The sequence below is a fragment of the Gossypium hirsutum genome, chromosome D08, assembly GCF_007990345.1.
Source record: "Gossypium hirsutum isolate 1008001.06 chromosome D08, Gossypium_hirsutum_v2.1, whole genome shotgun sequence".
In the NCBI taxonomy this organism is placed as follows: Eukaryota; Viridiplantae; Streptophyta; class Magnoliopsida; order Malvales; family Malvaceae; genus Gossypium; species Gossypium hirsutum.
Window position 1 is genome coordinate 44,380,379 of NC_053444.1, and position 21,492 is coordinate 44,401,870.

A 21,492-nucleotide genomic window follows, 5' to 3' on the forward strand; every position below is an offset into this window, starting at 1 on the left:
GGATAAAAAACGCCGCTAATGATCGATCATTAGCGGCGCATTACGGAAAACGCCACTAAAAGTAAGCATTAGCGGCGTTTTTGAGAAAGCGCCGCAAAAAACCTAAGCCCAACGACGTCGTTTCTCGAGCTTTCGAGGATTTAGAGGAGTTTATAAGAAAGCGTCGCTAATGCTCAGGGCTTTAGCGGCGTTTTTAGGAAGCGCCGCAAAAAAACCTAAGCCCAACGACGCCATTTTCTGAGCTTTCGGGGATTTAGCGGCGTTTTTAAGAAAGTGCCGCTAATGCTCAGGGTTTTAGCGGCATTTTTGGGAAAGCGCCGCAAAAAAACCTAAGCCCAACGACGCCCTTTTTTAAGCTTTCGGGGATTTAGCGGCGTTTTTGATAAAGCGCCGCAAAAAAACCTAAGCCCAACGACGCCGTTTTCTGAGCTTTCAGGGATTTAGCGGCGTTTTTGGTAAAGCGCCGCTAATGCCCAGGGCTTTAGCGGAGTTTTTGGAAAAGCGCCGCAAAAAAAAACCTAAGCCCAACGACACCGTTTTCTGAGCTTTCAGGGATTTAGCGGCGTTTTTGGTAAAGCGCTGCTAATGCCCAGGGCTTTAGCGGCGTTTTTTGAAAAGCGCCGCTAAAAATATTTTATCTTAATTGGTTTATTCATATTAAATAAAATTCAATTTATTTCTAATTGAATATTTAAAATCTTCAGAAAAAAATTATAACACGTAGAAATAATTTGAAATAAAACACATGGAAAATTTAAAATATTATTATTTAAAATAATTGTAAAAGAGATAATAATAAAATTGTTTAGGGTTTTTGGTTTAGGGTATATGATTTATTTAAGATTTAAGGCCGGTTTAGGAGTTCATATTTTAAGGTTTAGGGAGTATGGGTTTAGGGATTATGGATTAGGGGTTGGGATTTAAGGTTTAGGGGTTAGAGGGTTAGGGGTTTATGGATTAAAAGTTAGGGATTCAGGGGTCGAGTTAGAGTTTTGGGTTTAGATTAATTATTTTTTAATTTATATTTTAAATATGTTCTTATATAATTGTAAAAGAGATAATAATAAATTCGTTAGGGTTTTTAGTTTAGGGTATATGATTAATTTAAGATTTAAAGCCGATTTAGGAGTTCATATTTTAAGGTTTAAGGAGTATGGATTTAGGGGTTATAATTAGGGATTATGTTTTAAGGGTTGAGATTTAAGATTTAGGGGTTAGGGGTTTAGGGGTTAGATGTTAGGGGTTAAGAGTTAGGGATTTAAGGTTTAGGGATTCAGGGGTCGAGTTAAGGTTTTGAGTTCAGATTAATTATTTTTTAATTTATATTTTAAATATGTTCTTATATAATTGTAAAATAGATAATAATAATAATAATAATAATAATAAATCAAATATATTGAAATTATGAGTATAGTTTAAATTATTTAAGAGATATATAATAGATAGATTTTATATGTATTGAATGGTTAATTTAGAGGGTTTAAGGTTAAGGTTTACTTGAGATTTGTTAAATGATAAAATTTTGATACAATTAATTAATGCTTTTATATTTAAAAAAATGTAATCTAAACCATTTGATATATTTAAATTAGTTTAAATAGAATTAATAAATAAGTTAAAAAAGTATTAGATTGATATGGATATTTATGTATAATTATTTATTTTGGAGAGGACCAAATTATAAGAAAAAATACAAAAATAAAAATGAAATAAAAATGATATGGATATATAGGTAATTATTTAATTTAGATCATTCTAACTTAATAATTAATTACAACCATTTTATCATTTGTTTTCTTATTAAAATATACAATATTTATTTTGAGAGTACTTTTTATTTTATTTTATAAAAATCAATTTATAAAAAATAAAATAAAAAATTTTTAGCATAGCAAAACGGTGTCATTTTGTTCAAAATGAAAAAATTTTGCGGCGGTTTATAAGAAGCGCCGCTAAAGGTAACCAATAGCGGCGTTTTCTATAAAAACGCCGCAAAAAATAAATCAATTTATAAAAAAATAAAAAATTTTAGAATAGCAAAACGGCGTCGTTTGGTTCAAAATGAAAAAATTTTGCGGCGCTTTACAAGAAGCGCCGCTAAAGGTAACCAATAACGGCGTTTTCTATAAAAACGCCGCAAAAAATAAATCAATTTATAAAAAAATTAAAAAAAATTTAGAATAGCAAAACGGCGTCGTTTTGTTCAAAATGAAAAAATTTTGCGGCGCTTTATAAGAAGCGCCGCTAAAGGTAAGCAATAGCGGCGTTTTCTATAAAAACGCCGCAAAAAATAAATCAATTTATAAAAAAAATAAAAAATTTCTAGAATAGCAAAATGGCGTCGTTTTGTTCAAAATGAAAAAATTTTGCGGCGCTTTATAAGAAGCGCCGCTAAAGGTAAGCAATAGCGGCGTTTTCTATAAAAACGCCGCAAAAAATAAATCAATTTATAAAAAAATAAAAAAAAATTAGAATAGCAAAACGGCGTCGTTTTGTTCAAAATGAAAAAATTTTGCGGCACTTTATAAGAAGCACCGCTAAAGGTAAGCAATAGCGTCGTTTTCTATAAAAACGCCACAAAAAATAAATCAATTTATAAAAAATAAAAAAATTTTAGAATAGCAAAACGGCATCATTTTGTTCAAAATGAAAAAATTTTGCGGCGCTTTATAAGAAGCGCCGCTAAAGGTAACCAATAGCGGCGTTTTTATAGAAAAACGCCGCAAAAAATAAATCAATTTATAAAAAAATAAAAAATTTTAGAATAGCAAAACAGCGTCGTTTGGTTCAAAATGAAAAAATTTTGCGGCGCTTTACAAGAAGCGCCGCTAAAGGTAACCAATAACGGCGTTTTTATAAAAAAATAAAAAAAATTTAGAATAGCAAAACGGCGTCGTTTTGTTCAAAATGAAAAAAATTTGCGGCACTTTATAACAAGCGCCGCTAAAGGTAACCAATAGCGACTTTCCGCAAAAAAATAAATCAATTTATAAAAAATTTCCCAAAATTTTTACGCATTTTTATCCCAAAATTTCCCCCTGAAACCCCTAAAATTTCCCCCCTAAAATTGGTATCCTCAAAACACCTGAGTGTTTCTCTCTTCCACCACCGTCTTCATCACCATCTTCCCCTCTCTCCCTCTTTTTGCATACATCTCAGAAGAGCTCATAGTTTAACTGTTTCTCATATTTTTTTATCCCAATATTTCAAATGAAATATTCTTTTTCCCCCCTTCTTTTTTTGATTCCCCCCATCCCCAGAAATCTCCCTAAATCGATTCCCCAGAAATCGATTCCCCAGTAATACTTAGCCTTTTTATTTTGTTCCCTTGGTGATGGAGTTTGCATTTTATTGTTTATTAACCTGATAGGATTTGCTTTTTCTGCAATTGCTACTGGATTTTCCAGGCATATGTGCAGATATAGCAGTGTCAAAGCATGAATACTGGTCGGCATTGGCTCCTCTTCCATTTGAAGTTGTTGTCTCAGCTGGACAAAAGGCTAAAGAGGAGGCCTGGGATAAAGGCTAGTTCATTTTCTGACTACATCCCGTTTAATCCCTCTTTCTTTTTAATATATATTATTTTGACCTATTAAATTTTAGAACTGTTACAGGTGGTGGACATTTAGACCGGAGTAAAATTGTCCGGGATCTTAATGATCTGACTGGAGAAGGAAATATTGAGAGTATGCTTTCAGTTGAAATGGGCCTTAGGGAATTAGCATCTTTGAAGGTTGATTTTTTTAAGCAAAATTAAATATTAATTTGGTATACTTTTCCTGGATGTTCTACATCCCTTTTTATAAATTTGTGTGCCACCTCTATGATGGTTTATGCCTTGCGCATTAACTTCTAAAAATTTTAGTAGCAGTAATACTTCTTTCCCTCCATTCTGTATTTATATGAATTTCTATTTTATTATTACTTATGTGTTTCATCTGCACTTTTTGGAGTACCACTTCGTTTTTCTTTTTTCTTTTTTAATTTCACGCTCAATACTGCTTTCAGGTTGAGGATGCTGTTGTACAGGCATAGGCGACTTGGTTAACGTTGTATAAGCAAATGTTGATTTTCTTTGTGAAATGGTTGATATCCTCAAAGTTGAAGTCTTGGGAGAACAGCTCAGTAGAAAGAGTGAGTCATTGGCAGGGTTACGCCCATCATTAGAAAGAATTTTGGCAGACATTCATGAACGCTTGACTTTTCGTGCTCGAACATATATCCGTGATGAGGTTTGTTATTGCTTATGTGTGCTTTCATGTATATGTTTGTGACTTTATTCTCTGTTTTTGAAAGAACAAATTATTTTAGTTGTCAATCTTTTGAGATTTAAAAATAAAATTGCATACAGTTGCACTTCATGTTTACCATGTTGGGAGAAACTGTATTGTGCTTTCTGAATGTGCCTGTCTGAGTTAATACCACACATCCCAACACTGAACATATTGTCTTCTTGAATACTCAGATTGCAAATTATATCCCGATTAACGAAGACTTGAATTATCCTGCAAAACTGGAGCATTCTGCAGACGTGGTGTCAGAAACAGCTGTAAGTGTTCTTAACAATTCTTGTTCTTAACAATTCTTTGCTTCTCTTATAGATTGGATTATCCTACAAAACTGGAGCATTCTGCATTTGTCATTGGTTGCAGACAATGGAAAGCTACTTTCCTGCAAGTCAATTCAGACCCTCATGTAAATGCTCTTTATTACCATTATTTATAGAACCTAACTTGATTTCTACAATTTGTATTGAGTTATTCTCCTCCTCTTGTGCTTATAAATTGTAACTGTTATAGGCTTGGTTAACGTATTTCTGGAGAAGAGCCAAAGTGTATGGCGTGGAAGATGATATGGCGTTTTCTTTTTGTTTTGTTCTACAATTTTCAAGTTATTCTTGGGTCTCATAGTTTTCTACTTTTACTCTTTTACTAAGATTAAATGCCATCAGGATTATTGTTTCCTCTAATAGATCTAGCATATCGATTTGATTAAGCTTCTTTGTTTCAGCGCTTGAGAAGCTGTTAAAAGATCATGCTGGAAAATATGCGACTGGAGATGAAGTTTCTATGGTTGGTTTCATTCTCTCCTGTTTATACACGCCTTTGAATTAATGTGGTTTGATTTTATTTTATTTTTATTTTTTTTGAAGGGGTGCTTCCTGCAGCAATATGTGATTAAGAAAATGTAAATCAGGTATCATCTAGATGCCATTCTGCCCCTGAACTATATATGCCTTTGGATTTTAGATGAATTAATGAGTTAGCCATAGATCTAAGTTCTGTTTGACTTAGCTAATATCATCTACTGTTGCTTGTTATCAAACCCTTTTAGAAGTTCACTCCTAATGTACTATAGAATAAGAAATATCTGAAACTATTTATTTTGAAATGTTCTGAATAATACATAAATATGGTCTGTTGACTTTGTTTGCAGGCAGATCTGTTTCTAGCACCACAAATTCTGGCTGGGATTGAACGATTCAATGTTGACATGGTAATCTGCTTATTCCATTAACTACTAGTTTCTGCATCCAATTGATATTTGTTCACTTTTAACTCATTTATGTCTGCTGGCATGAAAATGGGAATTTTCCTTGTCTTAAATGGAAGGAAACAAGAAGAGCCTGGTTGATGCTATTGAAAAAGGGATTGATCTATGCAAACAAATACTAGAACTGTATAATGATTATTACCATGGCAGACTGATGAAGTTAGTGGTAATTGGTGGTGGTAAGTTACTTTGTTGTGATTCTCTAGATTTGTGGCCATTGTTTACTCTCTCTTTCTAGTCTCTGAGGGCAACAGTGCTTTTAACTTGGATGGCATTTATTTTCACTGCCTCTTTTTTCCTCCATTTCTGTCCAAAATTTTGTTTTATTTTTCATATCCATTTTACCTTGTTTAGACAGCTGATTTTTTAACTAATTTTTTTAAGTTTATAACTTTTCCATGAAAAGCTTAAACATACTTAAGCATTTTATTCTAATTTTTTGAAGGAATTTCAGTGCTTATTGTACATATGTCAGTTGGAAGAAAATTATGGTGTAATTGTTATCTAAATTATTTGTTTACATCTTTAATAGCATAATCATGATAATACTTCTTGATGGTGCAGAGTCTTTGGATGTACTTTAGCACTGGGTTGTTGAATTATTTTCTAACGTCAGACAAGGTTCTCAAGGAAAGCCAGAGTTTAAGGTGGAAGGTCCTGTCTGGAGAGCTGGTAAACTTTACAGGTTAGAGGCAGTTAAGGATGTCCATATCCTTGAATTAAGGTGGGCACTGCCTTGTCTTTTGCAAGCGTATCTGCAGAAACCAGAAGATTATCTGGCTCATCTTCTTGGCCATGGTATGTAATTCTGTGTTATCCTAATGCTTAAGTAGTACGTTGCTCATGGAAATAATAATAACAAAGAAAAGGATGCATGTGCAAATATGAAGAAAATGTGAACTGTCCAGTTTTGATGCCTTAAAAGTAATAAGTTATTCTTGATTTGCCTGTAAATGTGGATGTTATTTTTCATTTGCTTCAATTTCTATGCTTGCTTATATGCATATATGCATGTCCATCGTCAGTCTGTGTTCCTTTTAATCATTGATGGATTCAGGGTCGATGTTTCTTATTTTGGCTTTTTCAAGTTTTCATCCATTGATTGATGTTTGTAAGCAAGTATTTCTTGGTTTTAGTTGTTGCACTTAATTTCTTATTTCATATCTTAAGTTACTGGCTTTATTCACAAATATTTGTTTGGCAAGTGGTGAAGTTTTATGACTTTGTTTCTTGTTTTTTAAATAAATATACTTATGGGACACCCATGTCACACATACTTTTTGTTCAACTTAATAATCATGTATGAAAGCTTATCTTTTGATGTTTAATTCATCTTTTTGTGTGCAATGTTGCATGTCATGACATTGAAGTCGATGTTGGAGTGTTCAAGAGTAGCAAGTTATGTTACTACATCTTATAGAATTGTTTGGTTTTTTTTCTTTTTCTTTTGAAATTAGAGTTTCTGCAGTAATTTATTCTTTTATAATAAATATTCTCTAAAAAGGTAAATGGATAGTCATAAAAACTGTTTTATTCTTATTAGCAAGAAGTGAACTCCCGACCTAATGATTAAGATATTGTTTGGTTTTTTATCATAAAAATTTTGCTCTCAATTCAATAGATGGAATACATGTGGACATCGGACGGTTTGGATTAAGTTGCTTCAATTTTTTGTATTATTTTAAATATATTAAGTGAGTTATATTTAAGTATTTTAATACATGTAAATGAGTTATATTTAAGTATTTTAATACATGGTTTGGGAAATTATGAATATGATTGAGCTACTTTTTGTTTATATTTATAATTTTATTATTTAAAAAATTTAAATTTAAATTAAAATTAAGTATTAAAAAGTCGAATTTGAGATTGGGAATTGAACTTCAGCTAATTACAATTAGCTATGAGTTTAATGAAGTAAACTTGAGAAATTTTAACTTTTATTTTGATTTAAAATTAGAATTTAAAAATAAAATTCAAAATTACAATTTTGCATTGAGCTTGAGTCATGTAATGTCAGCCTTTCATTTCCCGCCTTAGTTACGACCCAGCAACAAAGTTTTTTTTAGAAAATAAGGCAATGTTTTGATAAATTGGAAAAATGAAGTTTTGGTATGCTATGGTCTGCATTAGTTTCCTTTTGCTTATTTGGACTTTGAATGTACATTTCTGGTAACTTTTGTTTATGATTTATCAGGATAAGAAAAGAATATTTTGTTTCTTCCTTTTACTGTTTTATGTTTATGGTAGATGTAATGGGACTTGCGAGTGCATGATGTTAAAATTTAGTCACAGATTGACAATTATACTAACATCAATTGAATTAAAATTTAGTCGGCATATATGAATAAAAAAGTTTGACTTGCGAGTGCATGATGTTAAAATTTTTTGATAAATGATCATTTATTTTGCCAAGAAAATTGGTCAGAAGTGAGCGTTTTGATTTTTAAATCTTTTTTAGCGTTTTGAATTTTAGGAATTATATATATATAAACAGATAATATTACAGTTGCCCAATGACTCAGAAGTGAGCGATGAACTATGGGATGAGGTGATAGAGTTAATGAAATTTCGGGTGGTGGACAAGGTTCCGTTAATTCGTATGCTTGCAGTCCGGGCACTTTCACGATTTGTAAATGATTCTGAAAATAGCGACATTCTTGATTTATTTCTCGAAGTCCTTCCATTGGAACAGAACTCGGTCAGTGTGTAAACTTATATATTGCTTCTGTTGTCTCGATGAGTTGCGTGATTTGTTATTGTTCCTATTCTCTTGGCTCCAATTTTTTTGGTTGAAAACTTGATGTCTAAGTGTATGCTTGAGTTGGCAATCAATTCTGTGAAATAGTTTCTAGTTAAGGTGGCATAGAAGCATATAGTCCAAGCATAATCTGTTCTTACAATTTATGATTGTTTTTTGGTTTCTCCTCTCCACAAATTGTCTAATGTATTTGGCAGAATGAGATACATGCATTTCTCTATGTGGATTGGTAACCTATATCTTTGATTTGAGGCATAGTTTGATGACAGCATAACTTATTGCTGAAGTTATACAGCCATGTTGTTTGCATGCTGATGACCAGTTTTGACGTTTAATATTTCAGAATTGAGATGGATTTCCAGCTTGGAGGATGTATAGAGCCTGGAGAAGTTTATGATAAATAATGTGCTTGTTGTTGCACTTATATTAAATATTGTACCCTTTTTTGCGAAATTGTTGTATTTTGAAATATCTTTAAGATTAAGGAACTATACTAAATGCGGTCACAAAACTTATGTAATTCTAATATAGAATGTAAACAATTTTCTTATGTAATTCTAATATAGAATGTATCTTGTTTTAATTTTCTTAATTTAAATTCATTAATTTTTATATTTAGCTTTAAGTTAAAATTTTAATAGAAATTTCAAAAATAAAATTTATTTAATTAAATTTTTTTAAAGTCATGTTTTTAGCGGCATTTGTGAAAAAGCGTCGCCAAAGGTCATTAGTGGCATTTTTGGTAGAAGCGCCGCAAAAGGTCATGATCTTTTAGCGGCGTTTGTAATAAATGCGTCGCTAAAGGTCTTGACCTATAGCGGCTTTTGTAAGAAAAGCGCCACTAAAGGTCTTGGCCTTTTGCGGCGTTTGTGGGAAATGCGCCGCTAAAGGTCATGGTCTTTAACGGCCTTTTCTAAAAGCGCCGCTAAAAGTCATGACCTTTAGCGACGTTTGTTTCTAAAAACGCCGCAAAAGTTAGCGACGTTGTCAACAGCGGCGTTTTCTGTGGCGCTTGCAAAAAAAACGCCGCTAAAAACCTATTTTGGTGTAGTGTATTATAAAGGTAATTATTCTGTACATCTTAAATGGAGTAAAAGAAATTTCACAAGCAAGTTTAAGATGATGTCAAGTGTCATTTTTCATTATTTAACTATTATCTTATTATACTCTAAAAACAAATGACATCAACCCGTTATCCATATTATAATTAGAGACTATTGTTATACAATAATATGATTTTCACATTGTAATGGTTACACAAAAAAATAATACAAATAATTAAGATACACAGAGGAAAAAGAAGAAGTTACATTAATAGTTGATATTTTAAATATGACTTATTTAACTTATTATTTATAATTTTCTTAACCAAATTAATGTATAATTAATTTGTGACATCAATTCAATTACACAGTTACATAATATTTTGAATTATTATTACTCCAATGCCCTAAATCTTTAAATCGAAAAATGTGTATCCTCTATAATATTAATAGGCGCTCCCCTTATTATTTTTGACATCATAGAATTTAAATTAGCAAATCACAAGAGAATAGTGTAAAAAATGTCTTCTCTGTGAAAACGCTGGTATTGTGGATTCTTCTGTGAAAGGATTAATCCTTAAAAAGGTTTGATTCAGAGATAAAGATGATAATACGGATAGTAATATGTTGATCGACATGTCTACAACAAACAATCTCTTAGAGAGACGAGCTTGTAGGTCACTCATCCAAGATTGTTAGCAATGGCTTAGAGGAAAAAGAAGATTTTAATATTCTAGAAGGGGACATACAGAAGTCCTTTGTAAATGGAGTTCCATCTATTAATTTTTCAGATAAGGTCCACCAAATTCTCATCCTAGGTATGGATAATACAGTGATTTTAAAACTTTTAGGTCATAATATTGGTTTTTCAATTTTGCAGAATAAAGTTCATAGCCTGTTGAAACCCTCGTCACCATTTCACATGATGGATATTGAAAATGGCTATTTTCTGGTTAAATTTCAAAACAAGCTAGGCTACGAGAACGTTCTTTTTGAAGGCTCTTAGATCATTTTTAGCCAATACTTAACAGTGCAACCATGGACGATGGCCTTTAACCCATCACAGGCATATCCGAATATGGTAATGGCATGGATCAGACTCCCTCGTTTACCAGGGTATTTGTATAAAGCATAAAATTCTGGTCGAGATAGGGGGAATGGTTGGAAAGGTAGCCAACTTAGATATGAACACAGACAGTAAGGCAATAGGTCGTTTTGCCTAGATGGTTGTTTATGTTAATTTAGAGAGGCCATTGGTGTCCCAAATCTTAATCAATGGCAAAACACAAAGAGTGGAATACGAATTATTACTGATGGTTTGCTTCCACTATGGAAGGTATGGCCATGTGAAGGAGAGTTGTACCTTTAGAAATTCTGAACTGAACGCGAAAAAGAAACCAGCACCGCCTGAATTGCTACCGAAAAATCACAGTATGGTCGTGGATAGACCGGAAGAGAAGGGCAAGAATTATGGGCCTTGGATGCATGTAGAAAGGAAACCAAGGTGGAAGTTTAGGGATATTGCGCAGAAGAATGTTGAAATTCAGGAAAAGCATATGGAAGGTTCCCGTTTTAGGTCCCTGACTGATCGGGATTTGAATCCATAATTAATTTCTGGAGATGTGAATGGGTTGACAGATATTCGGCGTAATAAAGGGAAGGGAACCCCTAGTGGGAATCAACAAAAAAGGGCGGCTTCTCACCAGACCAATGGTTGGTTGGATAATGGGTCAAGGAATAAAAGCCAATTTAATGAGTTGGGCTTTAGAAATATTGCAGGCCAGATAAATATTTCTAAATGTGATATTGGACCAACTGTTGGGTCTAACTTGTCAAACAAAAAGGCCACAACGATTTCTCATTTGGACGGGGGATTCTTTAATAATCTAAGGGGAGAAAAACCAGTTTGGGCCTCGGTGGACCAATGGAAAATAAGGCTCGCTCCTTTTGAGACCAGCCAAAGAAGGGCTTGGTGAACCAATAAGAACCTGCTGCTGATAGTAGTAATGGGAGTCGGGCAAAGGAAGGGCTCCTTTCAACCCGTAAATGACATCTCATGAGGTCGCTTTATAACATCCAAAAGGCTTTAGATCATTATGATTCCAATCATTTAGTTCAACAAGAATTGAAGATTCGTGATGAGTTGGAAAATGTGTTTAACCATGAAGAGTTGCTTTGGAGACAAAAGGCACAGTACAACTGGCTTCAACTAAGGGATCAAAATACTAAATTCCTCCATAGTTGTACAATTCAGAGAAGGAAGTTTAACCGTATCATGGCCTTACGTCTCGATAATGGAGAGTGGTGCTTTGATTAGAAAATTCTACAAACAGAGGCAGTGGGTTTCTTTGAGAAATTATATGGAGAAGTTTCGCAGGTCATGTGAGACCTTCCAAACAATATATTTCCACGTCTTAATCCTTCGGATATTGCTTTCTTGGAAAAGTTAGTCACAAATGAAGAGATCAATAGGGCATTATTTGACATGACTCCGCTAAAAGCTCCAGAAAGTGATGGCTACCATGTACATTTTTTTCAAAGTCAATGGGATACCCTTGGTAATGATGTTTGCAAGTGGGTGAAGGGGTTTTTTTCTGGGAATCCTATTGAATCGGAGTTGAATAATACTCTGATTGTTTTAATCCCCAAAAAGGATTACCCTAAGAAGTTTAGTCAGTTTCGTCCTATTAGTCTGTGTTCTGTCCTGTATAAATTGGTAACGAAAGTGATTGCAAATCGGTTTAAATTGGTTTTCCCTAAATTTATTTATTAAGAGCAAGCTAGATTCATAACTGGTCGAAATATCTCTGATAACATTATTTTAGCGCAGGAAGTCATATATTCTATACGACGCAAATAGAATGGGAAAAATTAGATGGCAATTAAATTGGATTTGGAAAAGGCTTATGATAGAGTTAGTTGGGAATTTATTGGCGCTTCTTTGAAAGCTACTAGGATACCTAAATTTCTTCGAAAAGTGATCATGTCGGCAATATCTTCTTCTTCTATCCAGATTCTTTGGAATAGAGTTCCTACCCAGAAGTTTAAGTCGATAAGAGGGATCCGACAGGGATGTCTACTATCGCCATACCTCTTTGTGTTATGCATGGAATGGCTTGGTCATAATATTCGTTCAGAAATTGATATCAGCAAATAGAGACCAATTCATCTTTCAAAAGTGGGCTATGCAATTTCTCATTTGTTTTTTACAAATGACTTGGTTATCTTTTGTAAAGTAGAGCTTAATCAAGTTTATTTATTGTAGAACATTTTGAACCACTTTTGCGAGTTTTGGGGGCACAAAATCAATACTCGAAAAAGTAATATTTACTTTTATAAAGGAATTGAAGATGATACTCATAATCGAATTACCCAAATGTTAAGCTTTCAGGAAGTTCAGAACCTTGGTACCTATTTAGGTGTCCCTCTCCTTCATGATAGGGTAACTAACAGTACTATAAGCTTTTTTGTTGAAAAGGTGAGGCGTAAATTGAAAAATTGGGATGCGAGGAAGTTATCCATAGCGGAAAGAATAACTTTGGCCCAATCAGTTCTTTTATCCATTTCGAATTACTTTATGCAATTTATGCTGATACCAAAAGGAGTTTACGCAAAAATCGAGAGATTGGTTATGTAGTTTATTTGGGGCTGCGTTGATGGTCATCCAAAAATGTCATTAGTAGGTTGGGATTCAATATGTTAGCCACGGTCTCAAGGTAGGCTAGGTTTTTGTCACTTGAATGATCAAAATATGTCATTTCTCATAAAGATCGATTTCAAATTAGTCTACAAGAATAATGTTGTATGGGTTTGTGTCATCTATTTGAAATATGGTTGGAAAGAGCAACTTCCATAGTTTATTACTAGGAGCCAATGTTCGCGCTTATGGCGGTCACTCTCTAATATATGGTCTTTGCTTCGTGAGAACTTACCTTGATCCATTGGTGACGGCACAAGCATCCATTGTTGAAATGATTATTGGATCCCAGGTATTGGTCTTTTACTTTCACAAATTCCATCTTTTGCTAACCTTGGTTTGGATTGCTTTGTAAGGGATTTGGTCAACTCTGATGGAAGCTGGAACTTGTATCTATTTTTCATATAGTTACCTGAAGAAGTGATTAACAGGATTTTTAGTATCCCTCCTCCTCATCCTGATTCGGGCTCGGACAGGGTGACATGGACTTGTTTAGCATAAGACGCCTTTTCAGTATGTAGCGTTTTCTGGTCTTTAAAAGAAGGAACTTGGAACTCTAGAGAGGATTTTTGAAAGATTATTTGGAAATATGAGGGATATCTTTGTCCTTTGGTTAGCTTTTAAACAAAGACTCATTACTAATTTGGAGCGCAAAAGATAGAGGATTGGCCATAGTAGCTCTTGTACTGTGTGCGGGCATGATTTCGAGGATATGGTGCATGTACTCTTAGATTATCGGCAGTGAAGGATGTGTGGATGCATGTGCTTCCAAATCAACTCCAACAAAGGTTCTTTTCTAACACTTTTCAGGTTTTGCTTTCTTCTAACCTTTGTTGTCATTTGAGATTGTAGAATAGTAGGGTCACATGGTCGTGTTTCTTTGGATTAATTGCTTGGTGCATCTGGAAGAATAGGAATCATCTTTCAGAATGTTTCTTGGTCGGTAATTGAAGTGGTAAAAGTCTCTATTAGCTAGGCTCGTCAATTCGAACTACATCTTAGTAGGTGCAAAAACAATACCCCCAGCTCAGGTTACATTACTAATACCAATTGTACGTGGGTCCATTTACTCACTGATGGTGTTGTAGTTGGAGATACGGGCAATGCTGCTACAGGAGGCGTGGTACGATATCAGTTTAAAAATTGGATTCTAGGATTCAATTGTTACTTGGGTAATTTTTCTCCGTTTGAGGCTGAAGTATGGGGTACCCTAGATGGGATCCTTATTTTACTAAATAAAGGGTACAGACAGACCATAATTTAGATTGATAATCTTGAGGTAATTCAAGCCTTGACTAATTTTGGATTGGAGGATTTAGGTATTACTGTGCTTAGAAGGGCCCAGCGTGTTATAAGAGTTGAAGGGCAATGGAGGATCAAACACGTGCCAATAGAACAAAACTTGGTTGCGGATCGACTAGGTAAACTTAGTTTGATGTGGAAATTAAGTCTACAGGTTTTTGATGAGGTCTCTAGGAAAAAATTAGAATTTTTACAAAAGGATAAAGAGAGTAGTGCTTTTATGCAATTAATTTGATATAACTTATCTTTTCTTTAAAAAAAAAAAATTGCAAATCACCAACCTAAGACTAAGAGTAGGAATTAATAATAGTTTCAAAAAGTAGCATCGTATTGGTTCACTATTAATTTTTAAAGATCTAAGTCTACTTGCGATTTTCTTTTGAACACCAATCTCTTCTCTCTTCTCTCTTCTCATTAGACATACTGTATTTTCCTTTTTTTATTGACAACAAACTGTATATTCTAATCCTAAATTGAAATAGCATCTCTCAATCAATCGGGGGAATTGGACAAAATTGCAATTGCATCGAGATTTTAAACCTAATGAAATTTTTTAACTTATTTTGGGGGAAAATCAAAAGGTAACATGAAAGGGACCACCAAATGAAAATTTATTAATTTTAGGAAAAAGAAGAATCCCATTTCCCGGAACTATTATTATTCACAGAAATATGAATTCCTCCATTGGAAACAACCCCGTAAAATCCTGTCCACCACCCAAAAAAAATCACCAAGGAAACTGGAAACTAGCTTCCGCCACCCTTAACACAGAGACCCAAATTCACAAAAAAAGCTGTCATTTGCAGTTATGCCTTTTAATGCAAGCTGACAGAAGTTGTTGAAATTAGGGCCTCATGTTGAGCTCCCACTCTCTCTCTCACCGCCCTATTCTTGCACCTTCTCTCTCCAAATTTCGGGTTCCCAACCGCCCCCCTACCTTTTCTTTATCCCGGATCTTTGAACACAATCCCAGGCTCACCAAGAGCGTAAGTACAAATGCTCATGCATTTTTGCTGTTTTCATTTTTATGTTAAACTTTACCTCTGACAATCTGAAGCTGAAAAGTGAGCTGCCGAGAAAATGGAGGAAATTTTAATTAAAACAAAATTGGAAATTTTAATCTCTCTACGCCTGTGTTGGTTAGTTAAACTTTTACCTACATGGATATTTTTTTAATATTGGTTTTTGACCCTGAGCTGAATTGTAGTTAGTTTGGTTCTGCTTGGTTGCCGAGAAAATGGAGGAAGAAAGAGTAAACTATGTATCTGGAAACTTGATCAGGCCATTTAAACCAGAAAGTAGCTTTTGTTAACATGTTGGGTTTTCCTTTTTTGGTCGTTCAATTGAATATCTCCTTATTGCAGTTATGTTAACTATAATATTGGTTCATAGTCATTTATGGTTAATGGTTTTGTTTTTAAATTGCAGAAATGGAAAATTTCATGCTTTAGGCATGAGGGGTTTTCCCCAGAGAATCCAAAACCTGAATACATTGAACATTTTCTGCCTGAAGAATTAGTGCAAACTGAGTTATATAAGTCAAGTGCTCACAGAAGAGATTGGAAATCTACTCTTAAAGAGGTGATGTGTTCCTTTAATGTGGTTAAATTCAATGCAATGGCCTACCTTCAGTTTAATCTGTATGCCCACTACTACTCTTTGGTTGATCACTGACTCTATAGCAACGAGCCTGCTGAGACTGGACGATGGATTTATTAACCAAACTTCAGTCTGAGATAGAATTTATGGGAGAATCAAGGTGTTGCTCGTTTGTCATAGGTGAACTTACTGGCAATTGTTGAGAAAATGTTATATGGCATATTTTACTAAATACCATCTGACTCTTAGCACAATACAGACTAGGTGGTTCTAGATCAAAGGGGTAGAAATAGATTCAAGGGATAAAAAGTTTGAGCACTTCAATTGTTGAGAAAATGTTATATGGCTTATTTTACTAAATACCATCTGACTCTTAGCACAATACAGACTAGGTGGTTCTAGATCAAAGGGGTAGAAATAGATTCAAGGGATAAAAAGTTTGAGCTTTGAAGTGCAGAGTTTGTCAAATGTGTAAACATGTTTGCTAATTTCTTTACATTTTTGTTCTCTCTTTTTCAACAATATAGGGAAAAATGATGAAATTATCTGGTTATAGTGCAGGCTGCTGATGCTGTCTCGAGGGCTGTTGGTAGCGGGTGGACTGTACCATGGACAGCAGAGACTATTCTGCAGGTTAGTTTGTTTTACTTGGTACTCTGTAGAAATACATTTGGCATCTGCAACTGCCTTCTTAGCTTTTGTAGATGTTAAGCATGATTTGTCTGTTAATTAGACAGAAAGAAGCAGCTAAGAAAGTTGAGACTGTCTTACATTCTTCCTAATTTGTCACTGGTTGTAGTTTCAATATTTTCTGCTAGATAGCATGAACAAATCTTTGTTTATTGTTTCATAGCTGGCACTTGACAGTTTTTTTTTTCTGTCCATGAGATAAGTATTGAAAATGAATTTCAGTAAATAAGTGGAACAATTTTTTATAATAGATTAAAATCATCATATCTGAAGCTAGATGTTAATTAATAAGACTAGGAACTGTAATAAATGAGGGGACTGAAGGAATGAAAGGTTGTTGTATGCCAGTCTAATTGAAACTTGGATGAAGTATAAATGTGTCAATCAGTTGCATGATAATATTTTTTGTGGTTACGCAGGTTATGCTTCTTTGGGTAGCTGCATTTTGGTTCATTGGGTCTTGGATGATTCCTTTTGCAGCTCACATGGCAGGCTTCAGCAAGGAATCTCTAACATTCAAAGGACAAGCCTTGTTCAGCCTTGTGACTGATGTAACTGAAGGCCTTGCTGGGATTGCAATACTACATCGGTGTCTGTCTCACTTTCATCCCCTTCCATCAGATTGGTTTAAATTTAGCTTGAGAGGGAAGTGGCTCTTTGATGTTGCTCTAGGATGCCTCATGTTCCCTTTCGTCAACCAATTATCTCAGTTCAATCTGACCTTGTTGCCCCTTATGCCTTCTACACCTGTAACCCTTTCAAGTGTTGAACAGTCAATTTTAGCAAGAGATCCAGTAGCCATGGCACTATATGCGATAGTTGTTTCGATTTGTGCTCCTGTGTGGGAGGAGATAGTTTTTCGAGGTTTCCTTCTCCCTTCCTTGACCAGATACATGCCTGTATGGAGTGCAATACTGGTAAGTTCAGTTGCCTTTGCTCTGGCACATTTTAATGTACAGAGAATGTTGCCGCTTATTTTCCTAGGAATGGTGATGGGTGTTGTTTTTGCACGGTCGAGGAATCTATTGCCATCTATGCTTCTGCACAGCCTCTGGAATGGCTTTGTGTTCTTGGATTTAATGAGATAATCAATCTTGTCTTCTCATGTTAGCTTTGGCTGATCCAGTGCTAGTGAAGCATATGCGTCAGGCCAATTTTCTGGGGTATGCTTGTTACAGTATATTCTTGATTGAATGAATGCCTAGGAATTTACAGGTCTCCAACTGAATGGTACAAGCAACACGAATGCGATTCAGTTGATCCAACATGGCTCCACAGAACTGCTCCACTGTTTCTGTTTGTCCACTATACCAGGGACATTAAAAGCAACCGAACGGAATGAAGATTGCATGTCCATTTTGGCCAAAGGCAGCCTTCAATCTTGGAACTGTAAAACTGCAAATTTGAATTGTTAGATGAGGACTCTTTCTTTATGGTAGATAATAATTCTTGCTTTTCCATTTGTTGCTAGGGTGTTTGGAAATTCATTCTATTTTTGTGTAGGCCAAGGCTACTAAACCATCAATCAGATGATATTTTAACAAAAAGGTCTTAAATCTTTAATTATGTCCAATAAAAACAAAAAGGGTCTCCTCTTTAAGTAAAAGATTAAATTAAAAAAAAAAAGCACTTTAGGTACAGGGAATGCATGTATTTTCGCCTTGGAAATAATAGAGAAGTAGATACATGCGCGTGTACCTTCCATTTATCAATATCTGGACGGTGATTCCAGTTTCAGGCCCCAACATTGTCTCTCTTTTTTTTTAATTAATTATAAAATGCTTTTGATAAGGTTTTAATTTTTCGGTTTGCATTTCATTCAAAATTTGATCCTTCCCATTGTCAGTAATCATCAGCCGCACAAAAAGCCATAAAGACCAATTACAGAGGATGCATGCAGTGCATCAAATGAGTCCTAGATTCAGGAGAAGTTCCTCTCAAATATATTCAATATTAATGGAACAACTGGAGTGACATTGATCCATTTCTTAAGTGCACGGTAGGGCAGTTGACAAAATCACAGAGGTTGCACCAAACAAGCATGTTATATTTAGTGACACGAGAGCAAAGGAGCTAGTGATGCTTCTTCTCGTAAGGCCCGAAGAACTTGCAGGTGGAACTGTAAAGCCTTGCAGAGAAATAAATGTTATTTGAAGGAAGATATGCTAGTCAATGTCAATCGCCTAAGATGCTGGACCAAGCTTCGCTGATATGCCTACCTCTCAAGACTTGTAAAAATGGCTGGAAGAATATGTGAATCCTTCCAACTATTATCCATCTTTGTTGAAATGGTCAGAGTAGAATAGGAGTACGATGCCAAGCGAGCAGTACTTCTGCTCTTGTGATAATTTTTTATTACTCAACTCTCTTACATCTTGCCAGTAGCACGGTTTTGTACTTGGAGCTGCACCAACCATTTTGTAGTTTCACGCAGGATTTCCTACCATAAGCTAGTTACAATTCTAACGCAAACCAAGATTTTACTCGTATTTCGAAGAAAATACCTAAGATATCAAATACTATAGGATGCACATCAGATATCTAGCCATAGACTGCAGTTATCTGTCAACAGTTAACATATGCAACAAACATACGGCAAAGTGAATCATTCAGAAAGGTATGCAGAATAATTTGAGAGAACCTTCAACCCAATGTACAACACACTAATTCACAACATGCAATATGATAACATATTGCTACATTAACATATGTACCCATAAAAGGCCACCATGTATGTAGTAAAAACAAGATCTAAAAAGAGATCACATATTTCATCAAATTGTGAACAGTGACTATGAAAATAAAGGTATGAAAGCAGGCCTCTAGCTAATACTGGATACAATATTTTATACTACCTTCACAAACACAGCTAGCAGATGTATGTCAGGACCTAGCAACACCAACATCTTCACCGGTAATCTAATCTTTCTTCTTCTCCTTCTCCTTCTCCTTCAATGGTCTCTTGGGAATCTTACTCAGTACTTTTGCATCAAACATTGCATACTGCTTCTTGATCTCATGCCATGCTTTCTCGGTCAATGGGTCCACCTTGTCTTCATACTTCTCATACAGAACAGGCAGGGTGTGTAGTAGTACGAATACTATTTTGCAAAACCATTAAAATAAAATCAGGAAACCAAAATGTATTTAAGGGAAAGGAAGCAAAGCGTTAGGAGGTAAGTCATATACCTATGTAGAACAGTGTCAAGAAGTTGCACCAACTTCCCACAATAGACAAGACCCACAAGCCAGCGATCACCTGACCAATCATAGTGCCGAATCCAATATGATGGTCAAATGCATAGTAAAATGCTAGACATCTTTAAATAGATAAAAAGCTCAGGGAAAATTAAACTATGTAACTATTGCATCAGTATCTCAATCATAAGTCGAAGGAATAACTGCAAATAATCAACAAGAAAGCTATTCATAACAATAAAACAAGTAAAGAAAAAGAAACATACAGAGAGGAACTTCTTAAGATCTCTTCCTGATGCAATATCCCGCAGGACGGCGAAACCCCGGTTAATCTCAAACCTAAGCGCTTGGGCAAACTCTAAAACTGGGTCCTTGGGGATTTGAACTTCAGGGATGCGAGGTGGAGACCTATTCAAAACAATTTAACATTATCTCAAGCAATGAGAAACCAGAATACAAATACAGTCACTAAATTAAAGATCAAATTCAAGAGCTTACTTGTGGATGAAGGTAGCAGCATTTGACCACAAGAAGAGTAATGCAAGAGCAAGTATCAACAAGTGACAGACTAGTGTGAGAAGATGGTACTCGAGCAATTCAAACAAAACCCAAATCACAGTTGCAACACCTAGTGCTCCTGCCGAAATCTTTTTGTTCCTCCACAGGAAAATATCAGCCTCTATTACACATACACCCAATTATAAGTATGCATTATAAACAATTATTGCCAGCCAGAAGGTAGTAGTTACTGATGACAATCAATTAAAATTTATCAAATTGTTATCAGGGAATATTATTGATAATAAAATAACATGCTACAAAATTATTGATGAAATAAGATAATCTCAGACTGTGTTCCTTCTCATAAAGCAAAAAAAGTAAACTTCAGTACAACAATTCACATCAAATCGATTAAAGATCCAAAATTTTACTTTCTTCCATAGTCAAACAAATACCAACAGATCAAAAACCTTAATTCAACTCGACCAACATCAGTTAATCAAAACCTCCATCTAAATCACTGAGCAAGATATAACTCTTTACGATCACCAACAATTTTTTTTTTTGAAAAGGGAATTTCACGGATGCAAAACGAAAACCGAAACTTCAAAAAGAAAAAAAAAACCCAGACTTAAAAGAAGCTAAAAAACGAAGTGAACAAATTTAAGAAATGAAGAAAAGGGTTTTTGTAACATACGTTTGCCTCCACCGAAAACGTCGTGGACGGGCCTTTCTCTTCCAAACAGACGGAAGACTTTGGCCTTCATGGAGGATTCTGATGGCTTGTCATCATCGGAATCCGAGGAGGAGGAAGATAAATCATGGCCTTTGACCTTCTCTGATATCTTCTCCAACAACGATTCCTCGTGCTTGTCTTCGTGATCAGACATTATTTTCCCACAGGATTTCTATAAGCCCAACTACGAGTTTGAAGATCGAAAAGGAAACTCGAGAAACGGAAATTACAGTGTTCTACTTCTACTTGTGCTATTCTGTTCTACTTTTTTAAACTCGAATTCCTTTTGAGGCTAAATAGATGGTCTACACATTAGATTTAATCTGGACCGCTTAATGCTGCGGTTTTGATCTGGACTGTTCATAGGTTTGGATTTCCGAAGCTGTAGGTTTGGAGTGGAGCAGGCGTATGT

The 21,492-nt window shown here is 34.8% G+C and overlaps 3 protein-coding genes across 17 annotated transcripts; 2 read left to right on the top strand and 1 right to left on the bottom strand.

The window, feature by feature from the left end:
- The first annotated feature begins 3,032 nt into the window (after positions 1 to 3,032).
- LOC107891976 (conserved oligomeric Golgi complex subunit 3) lies at positions 3,033 to 8,897 on the top strand. Of its 14 annotated transcripts, XR_005917265.1 has the most exons (11): positions 3,615 to 3,733; positions 4,009 to 4,232; positions 4,466 to 4,549; positions 4,653 to 4,695; positions 4,800 to 4,834; positions 5,011 to 5,072; positions 5,153 to 5,196; positions 5,437 to 5,496; positions 5,613 to 5,732; positions 6,118 to 6,351; positions 8,658 to 8,897. XR_005917265.1 is itself a non-coding variant. In XM_041099265.1 (8 exons), exons 3-7 carry the CDS (start codon positions 4,083 to 4,085, stop codon positions 5,189 to 5,191), a joined length of 378 nt encoding a protein of 125 aa, XP_040955199.1. In that variant the 5' UTR covers positions 3,033 to 3,524; positions 3,615 to 3,733; positions 4,009 to 4,082; the 3' UTR covers positions 5,192 to 5,196; positions 5,437 to 5,497. The 14 variants fall into 14 exon arrangements, 1 of the variants encoding a protein (XP_040955199.1); XR_005917263.1 differs by having other exon boundaries at positions 4,466 to 4,695; positions 4,800 to 4,890; XR_005917264.1 differs by having other exon boundaries at positions 4,466 to 4,695.
- A 6,030-nt stretch (positions 8,898 to 14,927) lies between these two features.
- On the top strand, positions 14,928 to 18,192 carry LOC107947688 (uncharacterized). 2 transcript variants are annotated; one of them, XM_016882266.2, is made up of 5 exons: positions 14,928 to 15,342; positions 15,785 to 15,937; positions 16,517 to 16,588; positions 17,065 to 17,562; positions 17,861 to 18,192. In XM_016882266.2, the coding sequence occupies exons 1-5, from the start codon at positions 15,211 to 15,213 to the stop codon at positions 17,870 to 17,872; spliced, it is 867 nt and encodes a 288-aa protein (XP_016737755.2). In that variant the 5' UTR covers positions 14,928 to 15,210; the 3' UTR covers positions 17,873 to 18,192. The 2 variants fall into 2 exon arrangements, with proteins under 2 accessions (XP_016737755.2, XP_016737753.2); XM_016882264.2 differs by having other exon boundaries at positions 15,006 to 15,342; positions 17,065 to 18,192.
- A 1,058-nt stretch (positions 18,193 to 19,250) lies between these two features.
- Positions 19,251 to 21,492, bottom strand: LOC107947675 (reticulon-like protein B3). Its single transcript, XM_016882256.2, has 5 exons — positions 21,042 to 21,492; positions 20,342 to 20,522; positions 20,110 to 20,251; positions 19,835 to 19,904; positions 19,251 to 19,746 (listed from the first exon to the last, which is right to left on the bottom strand). Exons 1-5 carry the CDS (start codon positions 21,232 to 21,234, stop codon positions 19,565 to 19,567), a joined length of 768 nt encoding a protein of 255 aa, XP_016737745.2. The 5' UTR covers positions 21,235 to 21,492; the 3' UTR covers positions 19,251 to 19,564.